We start from the raw sequence: 22,581 nt of genomic DNA on the forward strand, positions 1-22,581 counted from the left end.
CATTTCGAGTGTCCTTTTGAAGTTTAAGTGCCAAGCATGCAGTATTGTACAGAGATATCTTATTTTCAATTCATGCTTCATGTCATAGCCTTGCATGTTGGTAATGTTTCATTTCACCACAAGGAAGTGAAGAATTTTTTTTTAATGTCTGTGCATGTCATTGTGTGTTTGTCTGTTAGAATGTCTAAATGGTTGTATGTATCTGTGTGTGTTTGCGTGTGTGTGTGTGTCTGTGTATGTGTGTGCGTGGGTTTCTGACTTTGCGTGAAGGGGGTGAAGTCTGCCATGTCTGATTGCCTTGTCATGGAGTAAATTGATGAATGGTTATTACCATTGCAGGGAAGGACAGGGTGGCAGACAAGCTTGGCCCACCTCCGTCTCCCAAGAGGCCGCGGATAGAAGGGGTACCGCCCATGGGGGCTGGTCCCGTGGGAGCCGGCCCTCCTCAGGGGCCCGGGATTCGTGTGCCGGTCGTCGGACAGAACCAGCCGCCGATGCAGGGGGTCCCGATGCCTCCGATACACCTGCAGGGCAACCATCAGCCGTTTGTGCACATGGGTCCGCCACCCCCTCCCCACTTCGGAGCGCCACAGCCGCCACATATGCATGCCAATCATCCCCCTCCACCACAGCTGGTACGTGTACTGCAAATGCATTTAAGTAGTTTGCGTAGTTTTTATTTCGCGCTACGGCAAAAATGGAGAGTTCACGGTGGTTGTAAGTTCGTGGCAGTGCTATAGTTACATACTGCTACAGTATTGGACTAAAATGTTTGCGGTGGTTTTAAAGTTACAGTGAAAGAAACATGAATTACAGTATTTAATTCATTTATTAATCTTCAGGGTGGTTCCTTCATTTAAATGATTATATTTTAGATAAACATTGCATGGCGTAGTGGTAGGATGTTTGGCACAGAACCCAGAGGTCCTGGGTTCGAATCCCCTGACATTCCCAACGTGCCCTTGAGTAAGGCACTTTACACGAATTACTTCTCTTCACTCAGGTGGAAGATTAGTACCAAGCTCTCTGGCATGACACACCAGTTTCAAAATCGTATGACGGCATAGGACAATTGTTACCGCGAACCCAAAATGATCACAACATTTGATGCATTTGTATTGTCTTTCCAGCCCCAATGTTTGACTACGAGTTTGCCGGTATTGTTGAACAGGTGTAACACACCAGTTTCACACCAGTTTCAAAATCTTATGACAGCATAGGAAAAATGTGACCACGAACCCAAAATGATCACACTGTTTGATGCATTTTTGTATTGTGCCCTTCCAGCCTCATGCACACAACAATGCCCTTCTACATGCACGGGAGCACTTGGAACAAGTTCAGCAAATGAGGCAGGTATTCGAGCAACGCAGGCAGCGCATGAGGCAGGACCGCTTGCAGCAGATGCGGCCGTTTCACGAGGACGTGGCGCGACAGAGGCAGCTCATCCAGCAGGAGATCGGGAACATCCGGCACAACATAGAGAACATGAACCACAGAATTCAGGGCTTCCAGAACAATCAGCAAGTCATGCCTCCAATGCCTGCTCCGCCTCCACAACCAGGCCCCTTCCCTTTCTAACCCGGCATTCCCTTTGCCAAGGGGTCACTGTTGCAATCAACTTTCTTGCCCCTCCTTATATTGTAGTCTAAAAGAAAAAAGTTGCAGAAATCGAAGAGAACGCTTGCAAACGTGGCGCCGTTGCAATCAAATTTCTTCCTCCTCGTCAAATGTAGTGTGAAATAACAATAAAGGTGACAGAAATTGAAGAGAACACATGCAAACAACTGGCATCATCGCAATCAAGATTTTTGCTCTTCGTTAGGTTGCAGATCGAAAAGGGAAAGGTTGCAAAAGGAACAGAAAATCATTGCAGAAGGGTCTCAATCCCTCCTCTTTATTTGTGCCTGTAAATAATACTAAGAACTCAGACCCAAAGAGCTGATGCACACAGGGATATTGTCAAGGGCATCAAGCGTCTTTAACTCATCTACTCAAGTTGCCAGGCTGACTAGATGTTTTTTCATCATGACACATTTTGGAGGTATGTCACAGTGCCTTGCAAGTTGAAAATGTGTTGTCGTCCACTGTCAGAAAAACAAAAATCAAGGCTGTGTTCAAGGTCATGTTGTAATTCAAGGTGCTGTGTTGGAATTGCTACATAAATATTTCGTCATCAAAGCGAACAGTTGAGTTTCCTAGTAAAACACACATGGTCACTGAAAAACTTGTAACACCTGAATTTTGCATCCCCATTCCAAATTTGAAGACATAACCAGTGTTAGATAAAGCTAAGTTATCATTAGTTTATCCTGTTTTTTGTTCTGTTTTGAAAAACCAAAAATATATATTATATGTAGAAATAGACTTACTCTAAAATTACTAATATTTCTTACTTTCATTGTTGCCTTAGCAGCCTGTTCATTGTTGGTCTGCTTTCAATGTTCGAGTTCAGATTATTAAGTTATTTTTGTACTGTTGTTTCCATTGTTACTTACTCGTACTTTTTTTTTAGGTCTCCTTAATCATTTGAGAGGCCTGTGCTAAGGGCTCTCTAGTTCCATTGCAACAAAGGCAGTACAATGTTCTAGTTTTGCTGTAAGGCACGAAGCAGATTCATAAACTGTATAGTCAGGGCTGTCTCCAGATCTGAATTTGTGGTCCAGCCTACACGTTGTTTGGAAGCCCATGCTGTTGATTTCTGTCATTAAATCTGTCATTTTAAGCGTACGGAAATTTATTTTCATCAATTTCCTGTCATGAAGTTCAGATTTTTTGGACGGACTGGGTAAAAATGTCCGTCCCAACAAACAAAATTCCCGTTTCAGGATGGATGGATGGAGGGATGGGTCCTGGAGACAGCCTCGGTCTATAATATTTCTCTTCCAGTGTTCTGGTGGTTTGGCTGCAGTGAAAGTTACAAACGTTCTAAGCTATGCAGGAACCTCAGATGCACACTAGAAGCTAGAGATGATATGAGAAAATTTGATTTCCCCAAGTCAACTCTGCAGGGAACATTCTCACCAAAGGGTTTATACCACTTCTACTAGTAACTTTAATGAATGGATACTACGGTTTAAGATATAACTAGTTCTTAACAGTGCCAGCAGAAGAAGAGAGGAGCAAAATATGAATACAAACAGTGTATGTTTATAGATTTTGTACTAGCTGGTAGCTTACATGCCAGCCTTAAGGCGACCAAGAGAGCTAAACAGCTGTCATCCACGCTAACAAGCTTCAACTTTGAACTGGAGATCTTGCCCTGTGTCTCAGTGTTCTGTCTAGTCCATTCCTTCAGACATACATTTATACATGTTGTATTAAAAAAAAAAAGTCTTGTTGTATGTCTTGATATCTGCAATAAAAATTCTGTTTTCAATATTAATGGTTTTGTTACCTTTATTTTTGAAACTTGTTTATTAATGAGAAGCTCAATCCGGCCTGCAGGCTGTTTTTCATTAAGTCAGGAGTGAGTGCCACAAAGATACAAAAAAATAGCATTGAAATCTGTCCCTTTGCTCAGTTAGTCTTGAAAGATTTTGACAAAAATGCCAATGTAGTTCCAGTGTCACATACCAGGGGGCCCAAAATCGACCTTGACCTATGTTTTCCCAACACCTACCAAGTGAACATACCAAATATCTTTACAATCCATCCAGATGTTCTTGAGTTATGCTGACTACAAGCATCTGGACAAACACGCACACAGACATGCTCAAAACAATGTATCAAGAGCTATAGTATAATCATATAATGTAGCTCTTTTTTATGGACTAGACTTTTCCTTGACCCTAAGTCTAACCAGTTCAGGCTGTAGTAGAAACAGAAACTTGGTCAAACTTTCCTTTTTTATTTGAACACAGCAAAATTATTTCTGACGAAAGTGAGCGAAGCATTTCCTGTGTAGAGGGAAGGTTTGCCTCTCCCCTTTACGTAGAGGATAACCCGGCAGTGAGGTCAACCTTTTATTTCGACTCAGGAAACATATTTGGTTCCTAACCAAGATATTTATCATAGATGGGCTCGGTGACACTTCTGGAGGGTGTGATAGGGGGATACAGGATGTGCAATACAAAACATCCGTTGGTAAAGATATGGGTGAAAGGATGTTTCTTTTGTATCTCAAACCATCGAGGTATTTTTCAAACTTTTCTATTCTGAGGCAACAACAAAAAAGAAACATGTTGGGGGTTAAATAAACTTCCGTGATGAAAGAAACAGAAAGATTAGGATATGCGGAAAACTCATTTACGGTCTTCCTGTGATTCACAACCAAAAACAGTCTCTTCCTGCTGAGGGCTCCTCCCTTCACAGTCACCAAGGGCCCATAGGCTTCACAATAAAAAGCCTGGTGATGCACCCCTGTCACCCCATACAACGTCGTCTGCTGGCAGTGCACGTTGATACTAACCACCAAGTCTTTTCACAACCGTTTCTAAAACTCTACGGCAGTTCCACAGGATTTACAACAAGTGTTTAGAATGAGAAGGTTGCAGCTGGAGAGACTAGAGAAAATGAAATCACCCAATGGCCAAAGGGGTCTCAGTAAAGGCAAGTGGAGGTCGGAGTCAAGCCTGTTCAGTCAAGTGCACACATTCGTCAAGAGATCGCTAACCGTGATCCCCGATCAATACATGTCGGGGTAAGTTTTCCACCTTCTTCTGTCAAACTTCGCAGCGCTTCTCGTTACATAACGAAGTACTCTAGATCAGTATTTTGTAAAACATTCTCATCGACGTATTCCTGTATTTTGTAGAATGTTAACTGACTCCTGGGCGTTGCACACAGTTTTATATATAAATGTTAGACTGCGCCTGCGGCAAGTTCCCACAGTACATGTAGTTATAGAGTAATTAACCTCAGGTGACCAAAAACATTGTGTTCAAGAATTTTTAATGCACAAATGAATATATAGTTTTAGGAATGCCTCATGGAAAATAATATCTGTGCAGTCTAAAGTGTCGGGCATACGTCGAGAGATTTTCCTATACATATAGACACCCTGCGGCAGGTAGAACGCCTAATTAACCTTGGGTGACCAAAAATTGTGTTCAAGAATGTCAATGTAGAAATAAGTCGTCTAGTAGTTTTATGAATGCCTTAAAAATCATATCAGCGCAATCTAAAGTGTACATACGTAGTATTTAGACAGCCTGCGGTATCAAAAGTTCCCACAATAGTTACACCGAGTTAATACCCTCCGGTAAGCTATAACCTCAGTGCCTCAGGTGACCAAAAACATCGTGTTCAGATTTTTTAATGAAGAAATTAATCTTCCATAGTTTATTTTTGCCTTGGGAAATGATATCAACGAAGTCTGAATTGTACGTACGTCGAGAGGTTTCATAATTAAAGTTTTGATCAGGGTCACCGGCCGGCGGTTTTGTATTGTTCAACCGGTGTACTGACTGTTGTGGCATGACACACTAGCCTCTACCAGGCTCCGCGGGATGGCTGGAAAAATAGTAGAAATTGGCCTAATAGAGTGAAAAGTGTGCCAATGGAGTTAGCTACGGAGAGAGGGTCCAATCTGCCATCCACGGAAATGGAACCTTAATGTATAGCGGACCTACCCTGTATAGCGAAGTACCGTGGCTGATTTCTACTATTTTCCCAACGATAGGACGGAGCCTTGTAGAGGCTAATGACACACCAGTTTCGCTCGTAATATTCTCCAAGCTGAGATGTAAGGATGCGGCTCATTTTCGGTGTTTTATAATAATAGTTTATTGCAAGTTCTTGCCCGTAGGCTAATTGCAAGTACATGTAACATGAAAGGACGGACATACAATATATAACTATATCTTATAATATAATTCTATCTTATTTGGGTTTGACTTCTTTTTCCGAGACAGTGAAAGACGAATGATCCCACTTTTTCTATAATGTGTGGGTTTTGTGATGTTAAGAGGAGAGTAGTTTTCTTTTTGTCTGTAAACATGGAGAAATTTGGATAGAATTTGGTGGCCTCGTGAAACAGCGCCTTTCTTTCTTGATCGTAGAAGGGGCAACAAAATGTGTTTCGTCTTCCACTGTGCTTGACATGCAGTATTTACAAGTTCTTTCGCACACAGGTAGCTTTTTGTACCGCCCCCTCTCTATTTCAAGGGGGTGGGTGCTAATTCTGATTTTGCTAATTACTGAGCGTAAAACAAAATCATCTAGTTCTAGATATTTTTCCATGGAATATGATGTTTTACATGCCTTATAAAACCTTAGCTTGCCTGTATTCATACTCAGATTATGACAGAAAGTTTGAGTATACATATCGGTAATTCTGGACCTTATCGTAGTACAAACTGACTTGATGTCACTGGATGAATTACAAGAATAGAACAGATAGGAATTTCCACTACAATCTAGTATATCTTTCACACGTTATTTGTAATAGAGCTATATTGAAACAAAAGGGCATCAACTTGTAATGGGTTTTATATACAAAAGGTGCAATACTAGAAAAGGGTACTTAATGTTCCACTAAAATATCATTACATCTGCTTGAAGGGTATGCTATGACGGCTCGGTAGGCCACATCAATTATATATCTTGGTTGTAGGAATTTTTCATAAATTGATTGCAGCGGGCGAGATGAAAAAAGAAGAATAAAAGAAACATGGGATGTGTTATGAATCCAATCTATCAAACTCCAATTTTTTTCCCAAATGTTACCTACTCAAGATCCTCATGTCAGTTTTGTCAAATTTATCCTCATTTGTATTTTTACTGATTTGCAGCTTTCGATTGATAAAAATTTAGGCGCTACGAAATCAAGAAATTACGAAATTAACAACCTGGAAATTTGGAAACAAAAATCTTTTCAAATTTATTTTTGGTCCCCTTTTTTGGCAAATCTTTCGATCTTCCTGTTAATTCCAACTTTAATTAATATACTTGCAAAACTTGCAATATGGTTTCATAAAAAAACGATCTCATACAGATAAGAAAAAGAGAAATGATCGAACTCATGACATCTTGGCGCTCCCTGGAAGGGTATGCAACATAACAATGTAGCAAACGGACTGTGGTAATGACTTTGATCCCACGTCCTCGTTTGCCGTGTCCTTTTTCGGGTCAGTGCGTCTGTTGTCTGCGCGCTTTGCTGACGCCTTTCTGTCACACCCAGTACTTAAGATGGTGTCCCAAGTGATCTGACCAGAAATCGTTAGTCATTCAAGCTCCAATGGAGGTTTTTTTTCTGCCAAGTTGACATCGAATTTCAAATAGTACTTTTTGAAAAAAAAGTGAAAATGAAAAATTGTAATACATAAATCTAAAGCATATATTTTTCATTTGTTGGTTTGGCTCTGAAAATGAAAACGTAATCTGGTTCATGTTTAGCGTTGTGTGGTCCAAAGAACGCACGAAGAAAACAACTCTTTCAATAGATCAAGACAAAAGTTGTGACCAAAAGTATTGGTGTAACGCTAACTTGTAGTCAATTTCAATACTTTGCATGTCGTTTTTGAATTTTGTAGAAGGTTGTCATTATTTTTTTACGATGGGTTTTAGTGTTCATTATTTTTTTTATTATCATCAATTAGTAAAATGTAATCAAGGAGTGGCCAGAATATATTGAAAGCATATCAATAAGTTGATTTTATTGTGGGTAGGGGGCCTTGAGCATCCGGGGAACTTTCGTCATCGCCAGTCGTGCGCATGCGGCCTACAGGCGGCAACGGAGTCCAGCGGAGTAAATAATGGCGGCTGTACGGAGTACTTTGGGGTAGACCATGAAGAATCCGCGACATCCTGACAATATCCACACACTGATGGTCCCGATTTCAAGTTGAAACAAACGTTGAGGAACATATCTTGTTGTGGACTGAACCTTGCCGGCACAATTCTGAGAGAACTGGGTAAAATCCCAAACCGAATCCGAGGGAGATCTGTCTGTTTGCTTCGGGTTTGTCATTGACGGGGGGCTTTCGAACGGCCCGGGTGCATTCCTGACCCTTCTCTCTGTGTTCCAGCGCCGAGATGGAGTTGAGAGTCGGTAACAAATACCGGCTGGGCCGCAAGATTGGAAGCGGGAGCTTCGGAGACATTTACCTAGGTTTGTAGCGCTCTACAATCCGTACAAGACACCCCAAACATACCTGATTGTATCGACTGCGATTTTCATTTGAAAGGAAACAGCTGAGACCCGCAAATTGCATGTCGGCAGACACGGGACACTTGCTGAAAGCGGTGTTCTCTCAGGCTCCCTTACAAACAAACAGCCCGGATTTGTTCTGGGATTACCTAAAACTTCTTTTCCTGTATCAGATCAGGTCTGACCCGTTTCTAGATCTTCCCGAGCGAGCCGTTTAGGGTTTGGGTACCGAGATCGTTTGTAACCGTGATACTTATCAAAACATCACAACATTTTCGAACTGTCAAAATTATAACGTTAACGTTTGTCTTATCCTCTCTCTAAAACGTTCCACTTCTGATACGCTACATGTAAATTTATATGATGCTCTTCCTGTACTAATGAAATCGTGAATGTACTTTTATTCTATTGTCATTTTCCCCCAGGAACTAATATTTCCAACGGAGAGGAAGTAGCGATCAAGCTAGAATGTGTGAAAACGAAGCACCCACAGCTCCATATAGAGAGCAAGTTCTACAAAATGATGCAGGGAGGAGGTAAGAAAAACACATTTCAATCTTCTAAATGTAGGCCTTAGAGACGATTTGTCTGAAAATGTAATAATTTTGGTAGTGGTAACCAGAGTAGTCTACTAGCCTGGGGCTTTTTGTTACCAAGGCTGGGCTGTATCTGAGGGGGGAGGGGGGCAGCACAACTAAAGATACACCTGTATGTCACATTTTAAGTATGACACAACATGTGAAACACCCCTGATTCTTGTTGTACAACAGTACAAGTTGCTACAACCACAAAAGGAAGGAAGGAAGTTCGTGACCCAGTCACACCCATTGAATAGTGTGTACACGTAGGACACATATCTTTATAAGGAAAGGGTTTTGAATCACAGCGAACTGAAGTCATCAACGTAGAAATAGGAGAGCAAGAGTCAGCATGACTACAACTGTACGAGGCTGGGAATCAAACCCTGAACCCCGCGTCCTTTAGACAACACCGGGACGTGTGGAGGAAGCAGATATTTTTGCAGCTTCATTCACAGAAAGCTTTCACGCATGTTTACATAAGCTGTCATCTTAGTTTATAAAGGCTTCTACTCATGATCACAGTGTCACAGATAATGCGCTATTCGCACAGTTTGTCGAAGTTGAAGGGTTGAGAGAAATTTTCCAAAGTCAAAGTTTCTCATGGGCAATCAGAAGTCGTCTCAATGCAACAAAACATTCACTCAGACGTTCTCTAGCTTCTGGGTACATAATTTGTTGACATTTTCCAACTTGTATGATCATGATGAGGAAGTTAGCGTCAAACACTGTGGTTCAAACATATATTCCACAACAGCACTTTTGTTTCCTTGTCTACATGATAGAAAATGTTATTGTTGGAAGGTTGCATTGAGGATTGCTACGTGACATATGAATAATTGAATCTTCTATAGATCCGATGTAAAAGCTGTCTTGACCCACTTACTGTCTACACTTCGGCTAGACTGTTTACTTCTGAAGTTTATCATACATTTATCTAAGTTCACATTTCAGTGTTGCTTCAAACTCATGCATTGGTTTTCGTTGCCACAGTAGTTTTTTTAAACATGATTGTTTTGTCACCAAATTGTAGCTGTAATCTAATACTAAGTTGCCAGAAGAGCATGTCGTTCCTTTCTTTGGTTGAAACACTAAGGAATGGCATCAGGACCTGAATCTACACCGTGTTCAATGCCAAGTGCAAGGTTTTCTTCCTCCTCCCACGTCAACTGTTTTCATTTTTATTTGTTCTTATCACATGTGCGAAATAAAAATCAATCCCCCGATGATTGCACAACCCTGCCTGTACCTACAGTAGAAGGATAATCATTAGTTACGAGAGGGAAAGTGCTGTAGGTGCTAGGCAACTGGGTGAAGTGGCCACCCATGACTCATCCACGTGAACTGGTGTACTGTAAATGCAGAGATGTTTGCAGTGGTTTTATGTTCGCAGTTTTCGCGGCGACCGTTCCACCGCGAACTTAAATCTACCACGAATATTTTTTTTCCAATACTGTAGCAGTATGTGGCTATAGCACTGCCGCGAACTTAAAACCACCGCTAACACTCCATTTTCGCCTTAGCGCGAAATAAAGACCACACGAACTTAAATGCATTTACAGTACTTACCCGTGTGCGTAAGCTTCCTGGAGAGATTTGCATGTCTTTGTACAGTCACGGCATATCACCTGGTCCGGGGAAACCTTTGTGAGATTGCACGGAAAGGTTTTGAAGACTTACAGGAGTGTTGAGTGTAGACTTAAATCAAGAAATGTATCATCTACGCAACTTATGAAATTAACAAAGATAATGTTGTCTTGTTTTGTTATAATATCTGAAGTCTGAGTGTCATCCTGTTAAATTCCAGGCTCTGCCTTCACAAAGCAAGGCTAATAATTTATCTGTATCAGTAGGCAAAATTTATTGTGCAGTTTTCACGATTTTTCAGAAGTCGTTCATCTATTGCTAGACTAAAAAGCGCCTGTCTAACTCTTAAATACTCTTCAAGATGAAAACAAGCAAAGACAAGCATAACAATCCCACTCCATTAGGGCATTATGTAGAGTAGCTGCTTCCCTTGTCATTTGTTGAAATTCCTCTTGCATCACATTAGCAGGTTTAGTTTACAAGGTTCTTGTCAAAAAGATGAAGAATCAGAATAGAAGCCACCTGATAAAGGCAAAATAATTCCAAAGATTTCTTTCGGCATTATTGTCTAAAAAGGATTCCAGCAAGAGCATGCAATTAGAATAGGAAGGACAAATCCAATGTAGATTGGCATAATTTGCCTGTAAATACTGGGTTTTGATAATTGCTGTGACAGGGAATATCGAATTTGTCTTATCACTAAGCAGATGAGTCCATGTTAGAAATGGGGGTGTTTCGACGCTACCCATGTAGGTTGAGAAGATTGCATTTGACAGGTTGTCATTTTTGTTTGCTGATTAGTGTCAGCCCAACGATGGTGGCGTTTCAGTTTTGTGATGATAGAGTTACTAAGGATCTTCAAAACAGCTCCTTGTTTTGTCCTATATTTTCCACACTCTCCTGTATTTTAAAGTTATCAGGGTCATCTGCTGTTTAGGACAGATTTGGGCAGCCATGAATGGTTTCCAGTGACAGGCTCAGTCCCTACAGCTGTTCACTCAGACCCTGTTGACACAAACGTAGCATGTTCCTCCACTTGTTCTTGGAGTAGTCCCCACCCTACTGAAACAGTTGTTTGATGTTTACCTTCCGTCTGTGTGCGCCTCAGCCTTGCGACACGTTTCCACCATGGTTCAGCTGGGTTTTAGGTGTGCTGACTGTATTTACTGGCCCTCACCAGCTGACACAGCCAGGGCTCGAAATTCATTTGTGGGAATAATGGTCAGGGCTCGAAATTCATTTTGGAATAGGTGCACACTGGTGTGCTTACTACAGAACATGATATAAAGTAGAATGTCAGCAAAACAAGAAGCCAAAATAAGAAGAGAAGACAGAGTGTCCTTCTCCAGATTTGCATTAGGAATGTGGAAGTCGATGAGAGGCATCTTCAAGCTTGGATTTGGGAGTTGGAAACATTTTGATCAACCCAAGTTCTATAGGTAAAAGTTTTGAACATGTACATGTAATACAACAATGGTTTTACAATGTTTTTTGCTGATGTAAATGTCCAAAATGTCCTCACTTCATGCTGTGTCATCATGTATATTATTAATGTACAACATTAACGTTAATGTACATAACCGTAGACACAAATATCTAGGCTCCCTGGTGCAGTCACGACTCATACTGTCATCCAATTTTGGGTGCACAAATATGCGTATGCACCCTGCATTTCCAGCCCAGCAGGTGTCCCCCAGGGTCGGGTAATGGGGCACTAATAACTTTTCTTGATGCGTGAGTAACGTTATCAGAGTGATGTGTATAATCACAGATCAATCCGTACCTTTTATGTATCACGGTGGATCATTGTGAGTTGTTCATCCATGTGTTTTATGCCCGGTGTTGCAGAGAATTGCATTGCTCACATCTGTTGCTTGTACGGAGCCCTCTCCGTAAAACTAAAAGGCACATGTTGAACACTGTCTGCTATTTTATTTTACATGTAAAAGATGAAGAGACATATGTTGTCACCTTGACTTGAGTTTACAGACTTTTGTTGTCCTGTTGAACTAAAGGCCTCTTTACACCTACGACATTTTAGAGTCGTGCGATCATCGTCGTGGGCGACGTCGCCGGCGACGGTATTTTTTGGCCGTCTAAAGACGATCAAAACAATCGTGCGACGGCAATAAACGGGAAATCCTCGAAATGTCGTGCGACCACCTCGGACCCAGTCGCACGACGTTCAGCGGGGGGGCCTGTGGCTGTGTTTTTCTCGTCTAAAGAAGAATCGTCGCCGGCGACGGAAGTGGGTGATATGCTAATAAGCCTACAGCGTGCTGTTTCCTGTCCGGGAAGGAAAGTTTCTATCGTTTTCTTTGTAAATATGCATGCAGTTAGCAATGGAAACATATTTTTCTCATCCGAAACAGGTCATTCCGGCGCGACGCCCTGCTACCAGTGGCTACTTCTCTAGTGTGCCCCTATTCCTCGATCCTCGGGACATCCCCGGCGGCGGCCACGAACTCGGGTTAAATCCCGTCCGTCTCTGTACCAGCCTCAATCTATTTCTTTGTTGAGCACCGTTCTCAACGTCTCATCTGCAGGGCAACAGTTGTTGCAAAGTCAGTAAAAGCTTCATCTTTTGACGAAAACAAGCGGTTCCCCCGCCATTTTGAATTTGAGCGCAAGAGTTCACTTTGAGTTACACGCGCACATCAATGGAATTCTGCGCCGCGGGGGTCCCATGATATTTCCTGACCGTGTGTTTAAAGAAAACCGTCGCCTACGACGATGATCGTACGACCTTATAACATTGTAGGTCTAAAGTGCGCCTAAGGCTGCAGGAATTGAAGGAATTCACAGCATGATTTTTTCACAGATATTGGTCTTGTTGGAAAAATCAGGGCCACACCAATTTAATTTCTTGGTTAACGGAATTTTTGAAAAAATGCTAGATTGGAAAATCAACATGAAAACAGAATCTCAGAGGAAAGTCTGTACTTTGGTGCACTCAGTTTCAGGGAGTGAACAGGATCAGGTGCAAGTTTTCACCCCAACCTTCTGTATTAATGATGTCCTCGTGCTAAAATTAAGAAAAAATCCATTAACCAAGAAATTAATTGGTGTGGCCTAAAGGTCTTTTATTCAATTGACAAGGTTTGCCATGAGTATCGTTTCTATAGCCTACAATCTCTCTGTAATATGGAAAGGCTGCTAAAACTTAAAGCATGATTTAGTAAGGCCATTGTTTCTCAGACTGCACCTGTATGATTTGAAGATTATAACAGAATTATATATTTATAACAATGGACCAAGTCAGACCAAATTAACTCTTATTTTGTCTGCAACATCAGAAAATTAGATTTGAACGGCACAGAGAGAATATTGTATGGAGATGACCACGCCCAAATATGGAAAATTGGATTGTGTTCCCTCCATTGGGACTCTGTGACAGAATTCCAAATTAGGCAAAGTATTCTGTAATCAACTTAATATCATCTTTCCTGCTTCTCACTTTGTAATTTGTGTTGCCAGGCTTTTCACTGACGTATTCACAGAAAAATATAGAATACTGAGTTCTAAAAAAATCTCATATGGGTTCACCATGGTTTTTCAGATACATATTTCCATATTCTGTATGATAAATTGACATGTGAAATTCAGTATCCTTTACGCTTCAATGACACCAGAATATGAATTATTATCATTTGCATATTTCAATATTTCATCCCAAATCACAATGTCATCTTTTTAAGATAAAATGTGCAGTCAATATCCTCAAGTTTTTCAATTAAACAGTTTTAATGAAACCATGATTTTTCAACAGTTGCACATGGCAATTTTAACATTTGCCTGTCGTCTTTTTCAAGACATACTCTGGTTGCTGACAGTATATGATGTGATTCTGTCAAATGGTGAATGAAAATGAAGAAAACACTGCTTTGGGAAAATTACAAAGCATTGTCACTGTCAGAATTCTTCTCGCCTTTTCCTGTTTGTGTCTAGGCACAAGTCTCCAAAATTAGTGCGGAACCCATTTATTATTTAGTCATGCCCCGTTGGGGCCATTACCAGCCATTTGCATGGCAGCTTTCATGTGACTCAAATTGAAAAATGTCAAGAAATTTACATACATAAATGAGAAACATTATGCCCTCGTAGGACACAAAACCCCCAACTAGAAACAGATGTCACATTTACTTACAGATTTGTACCTGTAGAATATGTTGTAGCTTTTATGATAGGTATAATTATTGAATGTTCATACTATAATTCTTACAAATGCACTCAATAGAATTACAAACATTGCTGTCTCTCTTCAGAGCATTCTGTGCTTGAATCTTAAGTTTTGGCTCCCTTCAAAATTAAACATTAACATTGATACAGCAAAGTTTTTATTATTTTTTTTCTCACACCTGCACCTTCACACCTGCACCTAAGTGTCAAGAATATGCTGTATGCTAGTGTAGAGTAGTACCTTTACATATGTAGCCCTAAACAAATACCTAGGTGCACTGGTAGAATCTACATCCACAGTCAAAAATTGTAAGCGCATAACTCCAATTTTGGGTGCACAAAAGTGCATATATAATACATACACCCACTATTTCCAACCCTTTGCCCCCAGGTCATACTTTGTCCCGTGGGAAAGGAAAACATGTTGATTACATATTTTTCCCTAATATGTCTGAATGGATGAACTCTTAGTAATTTGTAATTAATGCTACCCTCCCCTGAATGTCATGATGTTGTTGATTTGTTTTATTGATAAGGTGGTTGCCCTTGGGCTGTGTAGACCTGTTTTCTGTTAGTTAAGATGATCATTTACACATCAGTAAATACATTGCTGTGAACAGTTTTTGTTTTATGAAGACTAGAGTTGTATTTGTATGTGATTTTAAACATGTAGAATTGTATGTTAAAGGTTTTCCGGTCACAAGGCTTCCAAGTTTATGTAAATTTTATGCAACTTCATTAATTGCTATCGCATCTTGGATTTATTGAAATTGAAACAAATGAAATCTTGATAACAAGCCATTTGGTTCTTGTATAAGTATCCCAATAAGACCCACTGAATGTTGTTAAAAAGTCTCCTTTGAGTGCAGTGGAAGCATTTCTTTTGCATAGATTATTCAAAAATATACACATGAGTATTAATAGTCTTACAAAAAGGCAAGTTATTGAAAAGTTTATAACCGTGCGAAGCAAAAGATGACACCCACGACTAGATGTCACGCTCCAAATGTCACATCAACAATTTGTTCCCAATCGGCGCATTGATGCATTAATTTTCAGCGTATCAAATCTTTCTGCAAGCATAATTGTAGTGACATTGAAATGATCGCTCGCATGATTGACGGGTGCCAGCATGTAGAATTGGGTCGTTTCTCTTCGGATAACGGGTTTGCAGTCGCATCACGCTGTCACTAACGAGTTTAATTAGAATTGTGGGGAGATTAGTTTGACTGTTGAGTTGATAAAGGTGGAGGGTTTAGGCACAATGTACATGTAGAAGGGTCACATCACGTTAAACAACAAGTGCGTAATATAAGATGGACTGACTGGTTTACATTTACAGTACATTGTATCTGCTTGATGTTGTCGTGATACAGTCTACAGTCAAAGCTATAATTGTGACTGCCTGTACATAATTATGGCCACTTAAGTATTTTCCTGATGTGACAAGTCCTCCAGAACTGTAGATAAGAGATACTGAAAGCATCTTCTTTCAGACATGTATTTTATTCTGCAGCAAGCAATGTGTGGATCCTGGTACTTTGTGGCAAGGTGGTGTAACGATAGAGAAGTTTTCTCTATATCTATGGTCTAGGATTATTTATATACAAGGCAGCATACGCCAAGCAGGCGGTCTGATATAAAATGTGATTGTAGGTTTATTGTGCCTAACAGAAGTTACTAACCGACTCTCACTTATTGAGTTATTCTACTGTAAAATATCTGATCCCCATCCGTTACAGTAGGAACTGAAAAAAAATTGTTAGTGGTTCAGCGGAAGACTCGAGGATGAGACCTTGTCCAGAATTGACATGATGATAGATTTGCTCGTGGATTCAAGCTGTGGTTCTTGTGACAAGCCATTTATTAGAGTTATCTGGGTCATTGCTCATGACTGGTGATTAGCATATATCCTGCTGTGATGTCATGTACTTAATATGCGGGTGGATCTTCACTATATATGGTTGTCTTTCCTCATGTAGTTTCCTCATGGCTTTTTTTTCTTGTATACATTGAATGGCCATGTACTTTCTTGGTGGCAAGTAATCTTGTTTCTGGACCACAGGGTAATGGGTTCCAAGCCCGTCTTGCCTGTTCTAGTTCTGAACACCGATATTTTTGCTTCCTACTGGTTTGGTTATGGGTTCATGAGTGCATGGGATGTTCAGCTGTCAGCCCCATGTTAAATCATGGGACAATATCATATTTCCTCTGGCAAGGAGAAAACAGAACAAAAACACATTTTCACAGGTAAGTTTCCCTCATCTCCACAGTATGAAACAAACGTACACACAGCACATAGAAATTTCAAATGTTGACTGCTGATGCACCAAATACTGTCAATGCATTTAACCCTTGTCCTGCTGGACTTTTTTCACCCTATAGTAGTCCCTGTGCTGGGCTTTTTGGGCCCTATTTAAAGGAGGGGTACTGCTTTAACTTTGCTATTTTTTTAATACTTTGCCCACAAATAACTCTATAAAGTTATATATCAATACAAAGCTAAGAGTCCCTACTTTTCAGAAATATATTGCAAATTTTGCCTGCACCTACCTGTATTGATTGATAATGGCAATAAACCAATAAAAAACCCTTTTTTCAAAAACCATTTGTATTGAAGTATCTGAACCATATAAAAAGTACCAATATCAAAGCTGCAGCATTCCTGACACATCCTGACAACATCAGAGCTATATCTATGATGAAGAAGTTCAACCAGGTATCTCATCAGGTAGGTTTATGACCATACAATGTCCACGGTGCTGAACTGGCTTTTCTGTAGAAAAGCTGAGCCATTTAGAATTAGTATACTTCTTTCTTTACCTCTATTACAATCACTTTCCTACACATCAGCTGAAAGCTTACAACAGGTATTATCTTTGGAATTCCAAACAAAGTAATATCATTGAATACAAAGGTAATAAAGATACAAAAGGCAATAAAAAGTACATTATTCCACAAAGTTTCCATATACTGCAGCATAGCACCAACACATAGGTCTCTACCAAGACTACAATGTTGCTGACCAGTCTTGGCAACATCAGAATGATACATGTGAAGAAGTAAAATACACAGGTATTGTAACAGGTGAGTACATGTATATGGTTGTAGACTGCCCTTGGTGCTGAACTCACTTTTGAGCAAAATCTACACTCTCATACAGAACAGTACACTTCATGCTGTAGCCATAGAACAATTGACATTCTAGCTTTCTATACATGAGTGGAAAGCTTATAGTCTAAACTTTCTTGTCATATCAACATACAGTTGTTACAATCTATACTAAAGGCTATATCATAATAAAGACATAAAAAGCAATAAAAAGTACATTTATTCCACTATGCTTTCATATGCCTTTGTATAGCATCAACACACAGGTTTCTACGAAGACTACAAAGTTTCTGACCATTTTTGACAACATCAGAATAATATATCGTATTATATGCAAAGAAATACGAATTGCAGATATTATAACAGGTAAGTATATGGCTATCAAAGTCTGAGACTGGTCAGCCCAACAATAGAAATCATGCACCACTTCCCCGCCAGCGACCACGTCCGCTACCTCCTCGGGCACGTCCACGCCGTCCTCGGTAAGTGCCCCGAGCATTTCCACGGCTAAAAGTAGCGTCAGCGCCGCTGTCAAGTTCATCAGCAACATGTAAAGGTCCCTCTCCGCTTGCCCCGACATGTCTTCGAGGCCGATGTTGTGACTCCCCGTCTTCGGCAGAACTGTCACTGATTTCAGCGAAATTTTCGCTTGATAAAGGATATTCCACCACTGAAACGTTCGTGAAAATGTCCTCTAGAACGTCTTCGACCGTGTACTGATCCATTTTGGCGTTTAAATACCGAAATTGCCGCCAGAAATACGGAAAATATCGCCCCGAAAACATTCCAGCAGACGACACGGCATCATGGCGGCCTCATTAACATAATCCCTCATTATCATATCTCGCAATGCATCTTGGGCTGATTGCGTAAGAAAAATTTTGACCCTTGACCCCGTCCATGCTACAAGACTATGTTACTTCCGTGTTCTTTGCGTTACGCGCCAGTGCGACGCTTCCATGCCGGAAATACCCCCAGCGCCTATTTATAGGCGGTCCGCAGGACCCGCACATTATGTCTAGCGCCTATATATAGGCGGTCCGCAGGACAAGGGTTAAGTTCTCATGGTAGGGAGAGTATTCGCGATAGTTTTGAGTTCACATTTAAGACATTAGTAGACAAGGGGGTGGGAGAGCAAAAAAGTTCATGGTGGTTTTAAGTTCATGGCGAAGAGCTAACTGCGAATACCGCGAACATAAAACTACCGTGAACATTTCTGTATTTACAGTATTAGTATTACTAATTATCTCCAAACTTTCACAAGGAACAGATTTTCTACGTGCAAGTTTTTCACATGCATGAAAGCCCAACCCTTTCACAGGTTGATTTTTTCTTTTCGACTGGCATTAGACCAAATATGGGCGATGAGGCCGGTTCCTGGAACACTGATTATTACTAAATTGCTACGCCGACGGCCCTCGTGGGAACCAGCTGGACCTTATTATCCAAAAATTGATGCTTGCAATCTGAAGATGGATCTGGGTACAATATATTTATCAGTTTTGTTACTTAAATGTAACATCTTTTCAAAATTATATTGTGTCATTTTTGTTATTTTGAACCAGTCAAACATTGATCATTAGAATGTTTTGATGGTTAGTAATGTTAACCTTGTAATAGCTTTTTGGTCTTTCTTACTGAAAAACCCTTTATTGCTTTGCTTGTTGCCTTCAAAGGTAACAAAGAAGGAATAAGATTTGCATACTTAATTGAAATGAAGCATAATTTCTCATCAAAAATGCAGTGGTGATAGAAACTACTAACTTGATTTTCGTTGGAATTACAAGTTAAAAACAGAACGCTCACCACACCACCCCCCCCCCCACCCCCCATCCCCGCCCTCCTCATCCTATGGTCACCAGGACCCCAATGTTTTTTGTTGTGATTGCCCAGTAAAACGACAGATCGGGGCATGTGTACATGTGTCCCACGCGGCATTCCTCCCCTAAAATAGCCACACGATACACAGACCCTGCTTATTCGCTACACACTGTCACTAACACTTGTGCCAGAAGTCTGGCACAGTTGTTATGTGTTTTGGCTCTGAGTTTGTTGATAAATTAAGTGATACACTTGTAGTTGAAATACAGCTTGTCAAGCCTCCGTGGGGTACCCAGTTCTTGTTGAGACATGCTTAGAAAATATGCTCTGAACACCAGTGGCCTTACCAGATTAGATAACAGACGCGACGAGCTCTGCCTTAGGTTTGCCCAATCCCTCAAGAACAGCGACAGATATCGAGATTGCCTGCCAGCAAGCAGGGGGGACGTACACAAGAGATCTCTCAGGAACAATATGAAACTCAGTCAGTATAAGTGTCGGACCCAACGCATGAAAAATAGTACTCTCCCATATTGCGTCAGCCTGCTAAATGACTGCTGTTAAATGGCTATGAATATTAATGTTTTAGATTGACTTTTAACATAGACGCCTAACTTTATTGTCATGTTATTGACACACTTTTATTCAATGTGTAATTGATTTTATTAAGTCCTGAGAATATGTACAGGACGGACGTTTGTACAAAGGCTGCAATTCAGCATGTGTGCTGCAAATGCTTTTTATATCAATAAACCATTCTCTCTCTCTCTCTCTCTCAAATATAGGTTGGAATAGGGAATGGCAAAATGTAAATTTGGATCTGTCAAGTTGTTAATATGCAAAACCTTTTACTACAGTATACAAAGTGCAAATGTAAACCACAGGTAGCAACCTAGATTTCAACCCAGTAATCATTGAAAAAAAAACTATACTGTGCTGTCCTATAATTAGCGTTAGTTTTCACATGCTCATACACATGTACTTTGCGTCATGTACTCCACTCACTTCAAGCACACAATTACCAAGTCATGATTGAATGCGTGCCGCTATTTTTGTCAAGCTACTTCTCTCGGGCTAGACCTTAGTAATGGTAAGGTTATGACAAGAAGTGCATCTTTGATATTAGAACTAAACTGTAAATCCATTTGATATTGTGTTTGTTGATTTTAGCAGTTGGGGGGAAAGGGCACGGCATTTAATTTTAAGGTTGGGAACAAATATTGATGTCTCAAATGTTAGAGATCAAACATTTACGATGATGAAATTTTAGCGGTTGACTAGGAACTAAAGTAGCAAACACAAAGTAGCCGTTAACAAATGAAAAGTCACAAATCTCACAATATGCTCATTGCTATAAAATTTTTGGTAATACTAATACTAATAGGTATAATGGTTGTTGTACTCCTAGTGCACAGGACTTGTGTTGTTGATGTTGAAAATTCATTAGTGTTTGTTGGGGGTCTAAATTTCGCAGTGGAAGGGGAAATGAAGTTTTGGTGGTTTTAAGTTTGTGGTTGAAACAACACTCACGCCCTTGTAAGAGTATTATTATATGTGCATTGGAAACACACATTCGGACTGTCATAATTTAGCAATCTACAGGCTAAATGGAAAACAATAATAGGGAAAATAATGAAACCACCACAAACATTTCAGGATTTGAATTCTACAACTAGTAGAAGGAGAGTTTGGTGGGAGGGGGGCATCTGGGCTGTGTGCCCTTTGGAACTGCTAATGATGCCCCATCAGCCAGAGAATGATGGAGTGGGTTATGAAATGGTACTCCCCCTGTAATACCCTTTTCCTGGTATCGTGACTCACCCCTGACCAAAAATAGTCCTCAGTTCCTGGTATTGCCCTCTTGGTTTGGCCTGTGGCACGGTTGTGTAGGCCACACCAATTTGATTCGTTGGTTCTTGGGTTAACCTTCACCCTACTGCCTTACTCTGTTACCAATAGAGAATGGGCTGCCAAACGGCCGCATCAGTGTGCTAAAGGTTTAAGTGCCAGTGGAATGAAAATTATTGCTGAATGTTAAACATCTGCAAACCAAGGAAATAATTTGGTGTCGCCCTTTGTTGATAAATGGTCAAGAGATGGATTTCTGTTCCAAGAATTGTTGTCAATCACCAAATCTAGCTGTAAAATCAATATGGCAGGGTACAAGCAACTATCACTCTTACTACATATGAATATTATTATGATTCAAGCTAATGCTGTCTTTGTAAATTGTATTAAAAACTTCTCTGTGAAACATAGCTTTGTGTTCAGTTGGCACAAAAGACTTTGAACATATGCAAATAATAATTGTTTGGAATGACTTGGCATCCAGGTTTTGTTTTGAGAGAGCTGGTTTATAAATAATAACCATTTCCTTGTAAGTTTTCCAAATGTGATACAAGTAAGTTTTCTGTTTTTCAGCAATGTCAGCAATATTTTTTTTTCAAATCTGACGTAGAAGTAAAACACTAGATACTTATAATTGCACATGGTACGTTACATAAAATGTTACAGTTTTGAGATGTTGGCCCGTGAGTGTCAGTATTTTGCACCCTGGCTCTGAAGTCAGCTTGGCTAGTTGCCAGTGTCCACATCATGTGCCTCTGTGGCTGGGAAGAACTGATCCTGACTTAAGATAGCTCACACCAGCCAAAGCCAAGAGTTGTTCAGGTGACTGTAGGTTTTGCAGTGAAAATGGGTAACATTTGGAATCTAGGGCAGCGTAAACAAGGAAGGAAATCTATGTAAGAACACTAACAGTGTTTTTTGTCAGTTACAGGTTAATTTTGTGTCATGGTAACTGTTTCGTATGGGTAAACAATTTTTGAATCAATACCCCAAACAGGAAGTAATTTTCAAGTTGCCTTTTGGTCAATGATACTTAGTTCAATTATATTGAACATGGGTCCACCCTAGTACTGCAGTTGCTACAGTGGTAAGAATCATGTCATCTGTACAGACATATCATAGTAATTGTGTTGGAGGGCTTGAATGCAATTGTCTGATCGACCGTGCCTGGGCCTCAATTTTTTATATAACCATCGACCTTCACTGGCGTCACAGACATATTCAGAAAAGCCGTCATCATTTTATACGTACGCACACAGTTGCCATGGCAACCAGCAGAGGCTCATGATTACGTAGGAATGAACTGCCCAATAATTATAGGCCAGCAAAAGAAATCCAAGGAAGTATAATGTTAGTGATCATGGC

The 22,581-nt window shown here is 40.3% G+C and overlaps 3 protein-coding genes across 9 annotated transcripts in view; 2 read left to right on the top strand and 1 right to left on the bottom strand.

The window, feature by feature from the left end:
• The window catches only part of LOC136439638 (E3 ubiquitin-protein ligase RNF216-like), a 32,002-nt gene extending 28,617 nt beyond the window's left edge, over nucleotides 1–3,385 (top strand). The window contains exons 21-22 of the mRNA XM_066435110.1: nucleotides 340–635; nucleotides 1,288–3,385. Coding sequence (XP_066291207.1) covers nucleotides 340–635; nucleotides 1,288–1,581 — 590 coding nt within the window. The 3' untranslated portion in view covers nucleotides 1,582–3,385. The remainder of the gene's footprint in view (nucleotides 1–339; nucleotides 636–1,287) is intronic.
• Nucleotides 1–22,581, bottom strand: part of LOC136440108 (transmembrane channel-like protein 7) — a 382,010-nt gene that overhangs the window by 148,514 nt on the left and 210,915 nt on the right. The window lies entirely within an intron of this gene.
• The window catches only part of LOC136439639 (casein kinase I-like), a 33,997-nt gene continuing 15,844 nt past the window's right edge, over nucleotides 4,429–22,581 (top strand). The window contains exons 1-3 of one of the 7 annotated variants that reach the window (XM_066435114.1): nucleotides 4,429–4,642; nucleotides 7,971–8,053; nucleotides 8,518–8,628. In XM_066435114.1, the coding sequence (XP_066291211.1) occupies nucleotides 4,482–4,642; nucleotides 7,971–8,053; nucleotides 8,518–8,628 (355 nt within the window). In that variant the 5' untranslated portion in view covers nucleotides 4,429–4,481. Of the gene's footprint in view, nucleotides 4,643–7,642; nucleotides 7,857–7,970; nucleotides 8,054–8,517; nucleotides 8,629–22,581 lie in introns of those variants that run through there. The other 6 variants (XM_066435113.1, XM_066435111.1, XM_066435116.1 and 3 more) reach the window with 6 other exon arrangements.

This window comes from Branchiostoma lanceolatum, chromosome 8, assembly GCF_035083965.1.
Source record: "Branchiostoma lanceolatum isolate klBraLanc5 chromosome 8, klBraLanc5.hap2, whole genome shotgun sequence".
Taxonomy (NCBI): domain Eukaryota; kingdom Metazoa; phylum Chordata; class Leptocardii; order Amphioxiformes; family Branchiostomatidae; genus Branchiostoma; species Branchiostoma lanceolatum.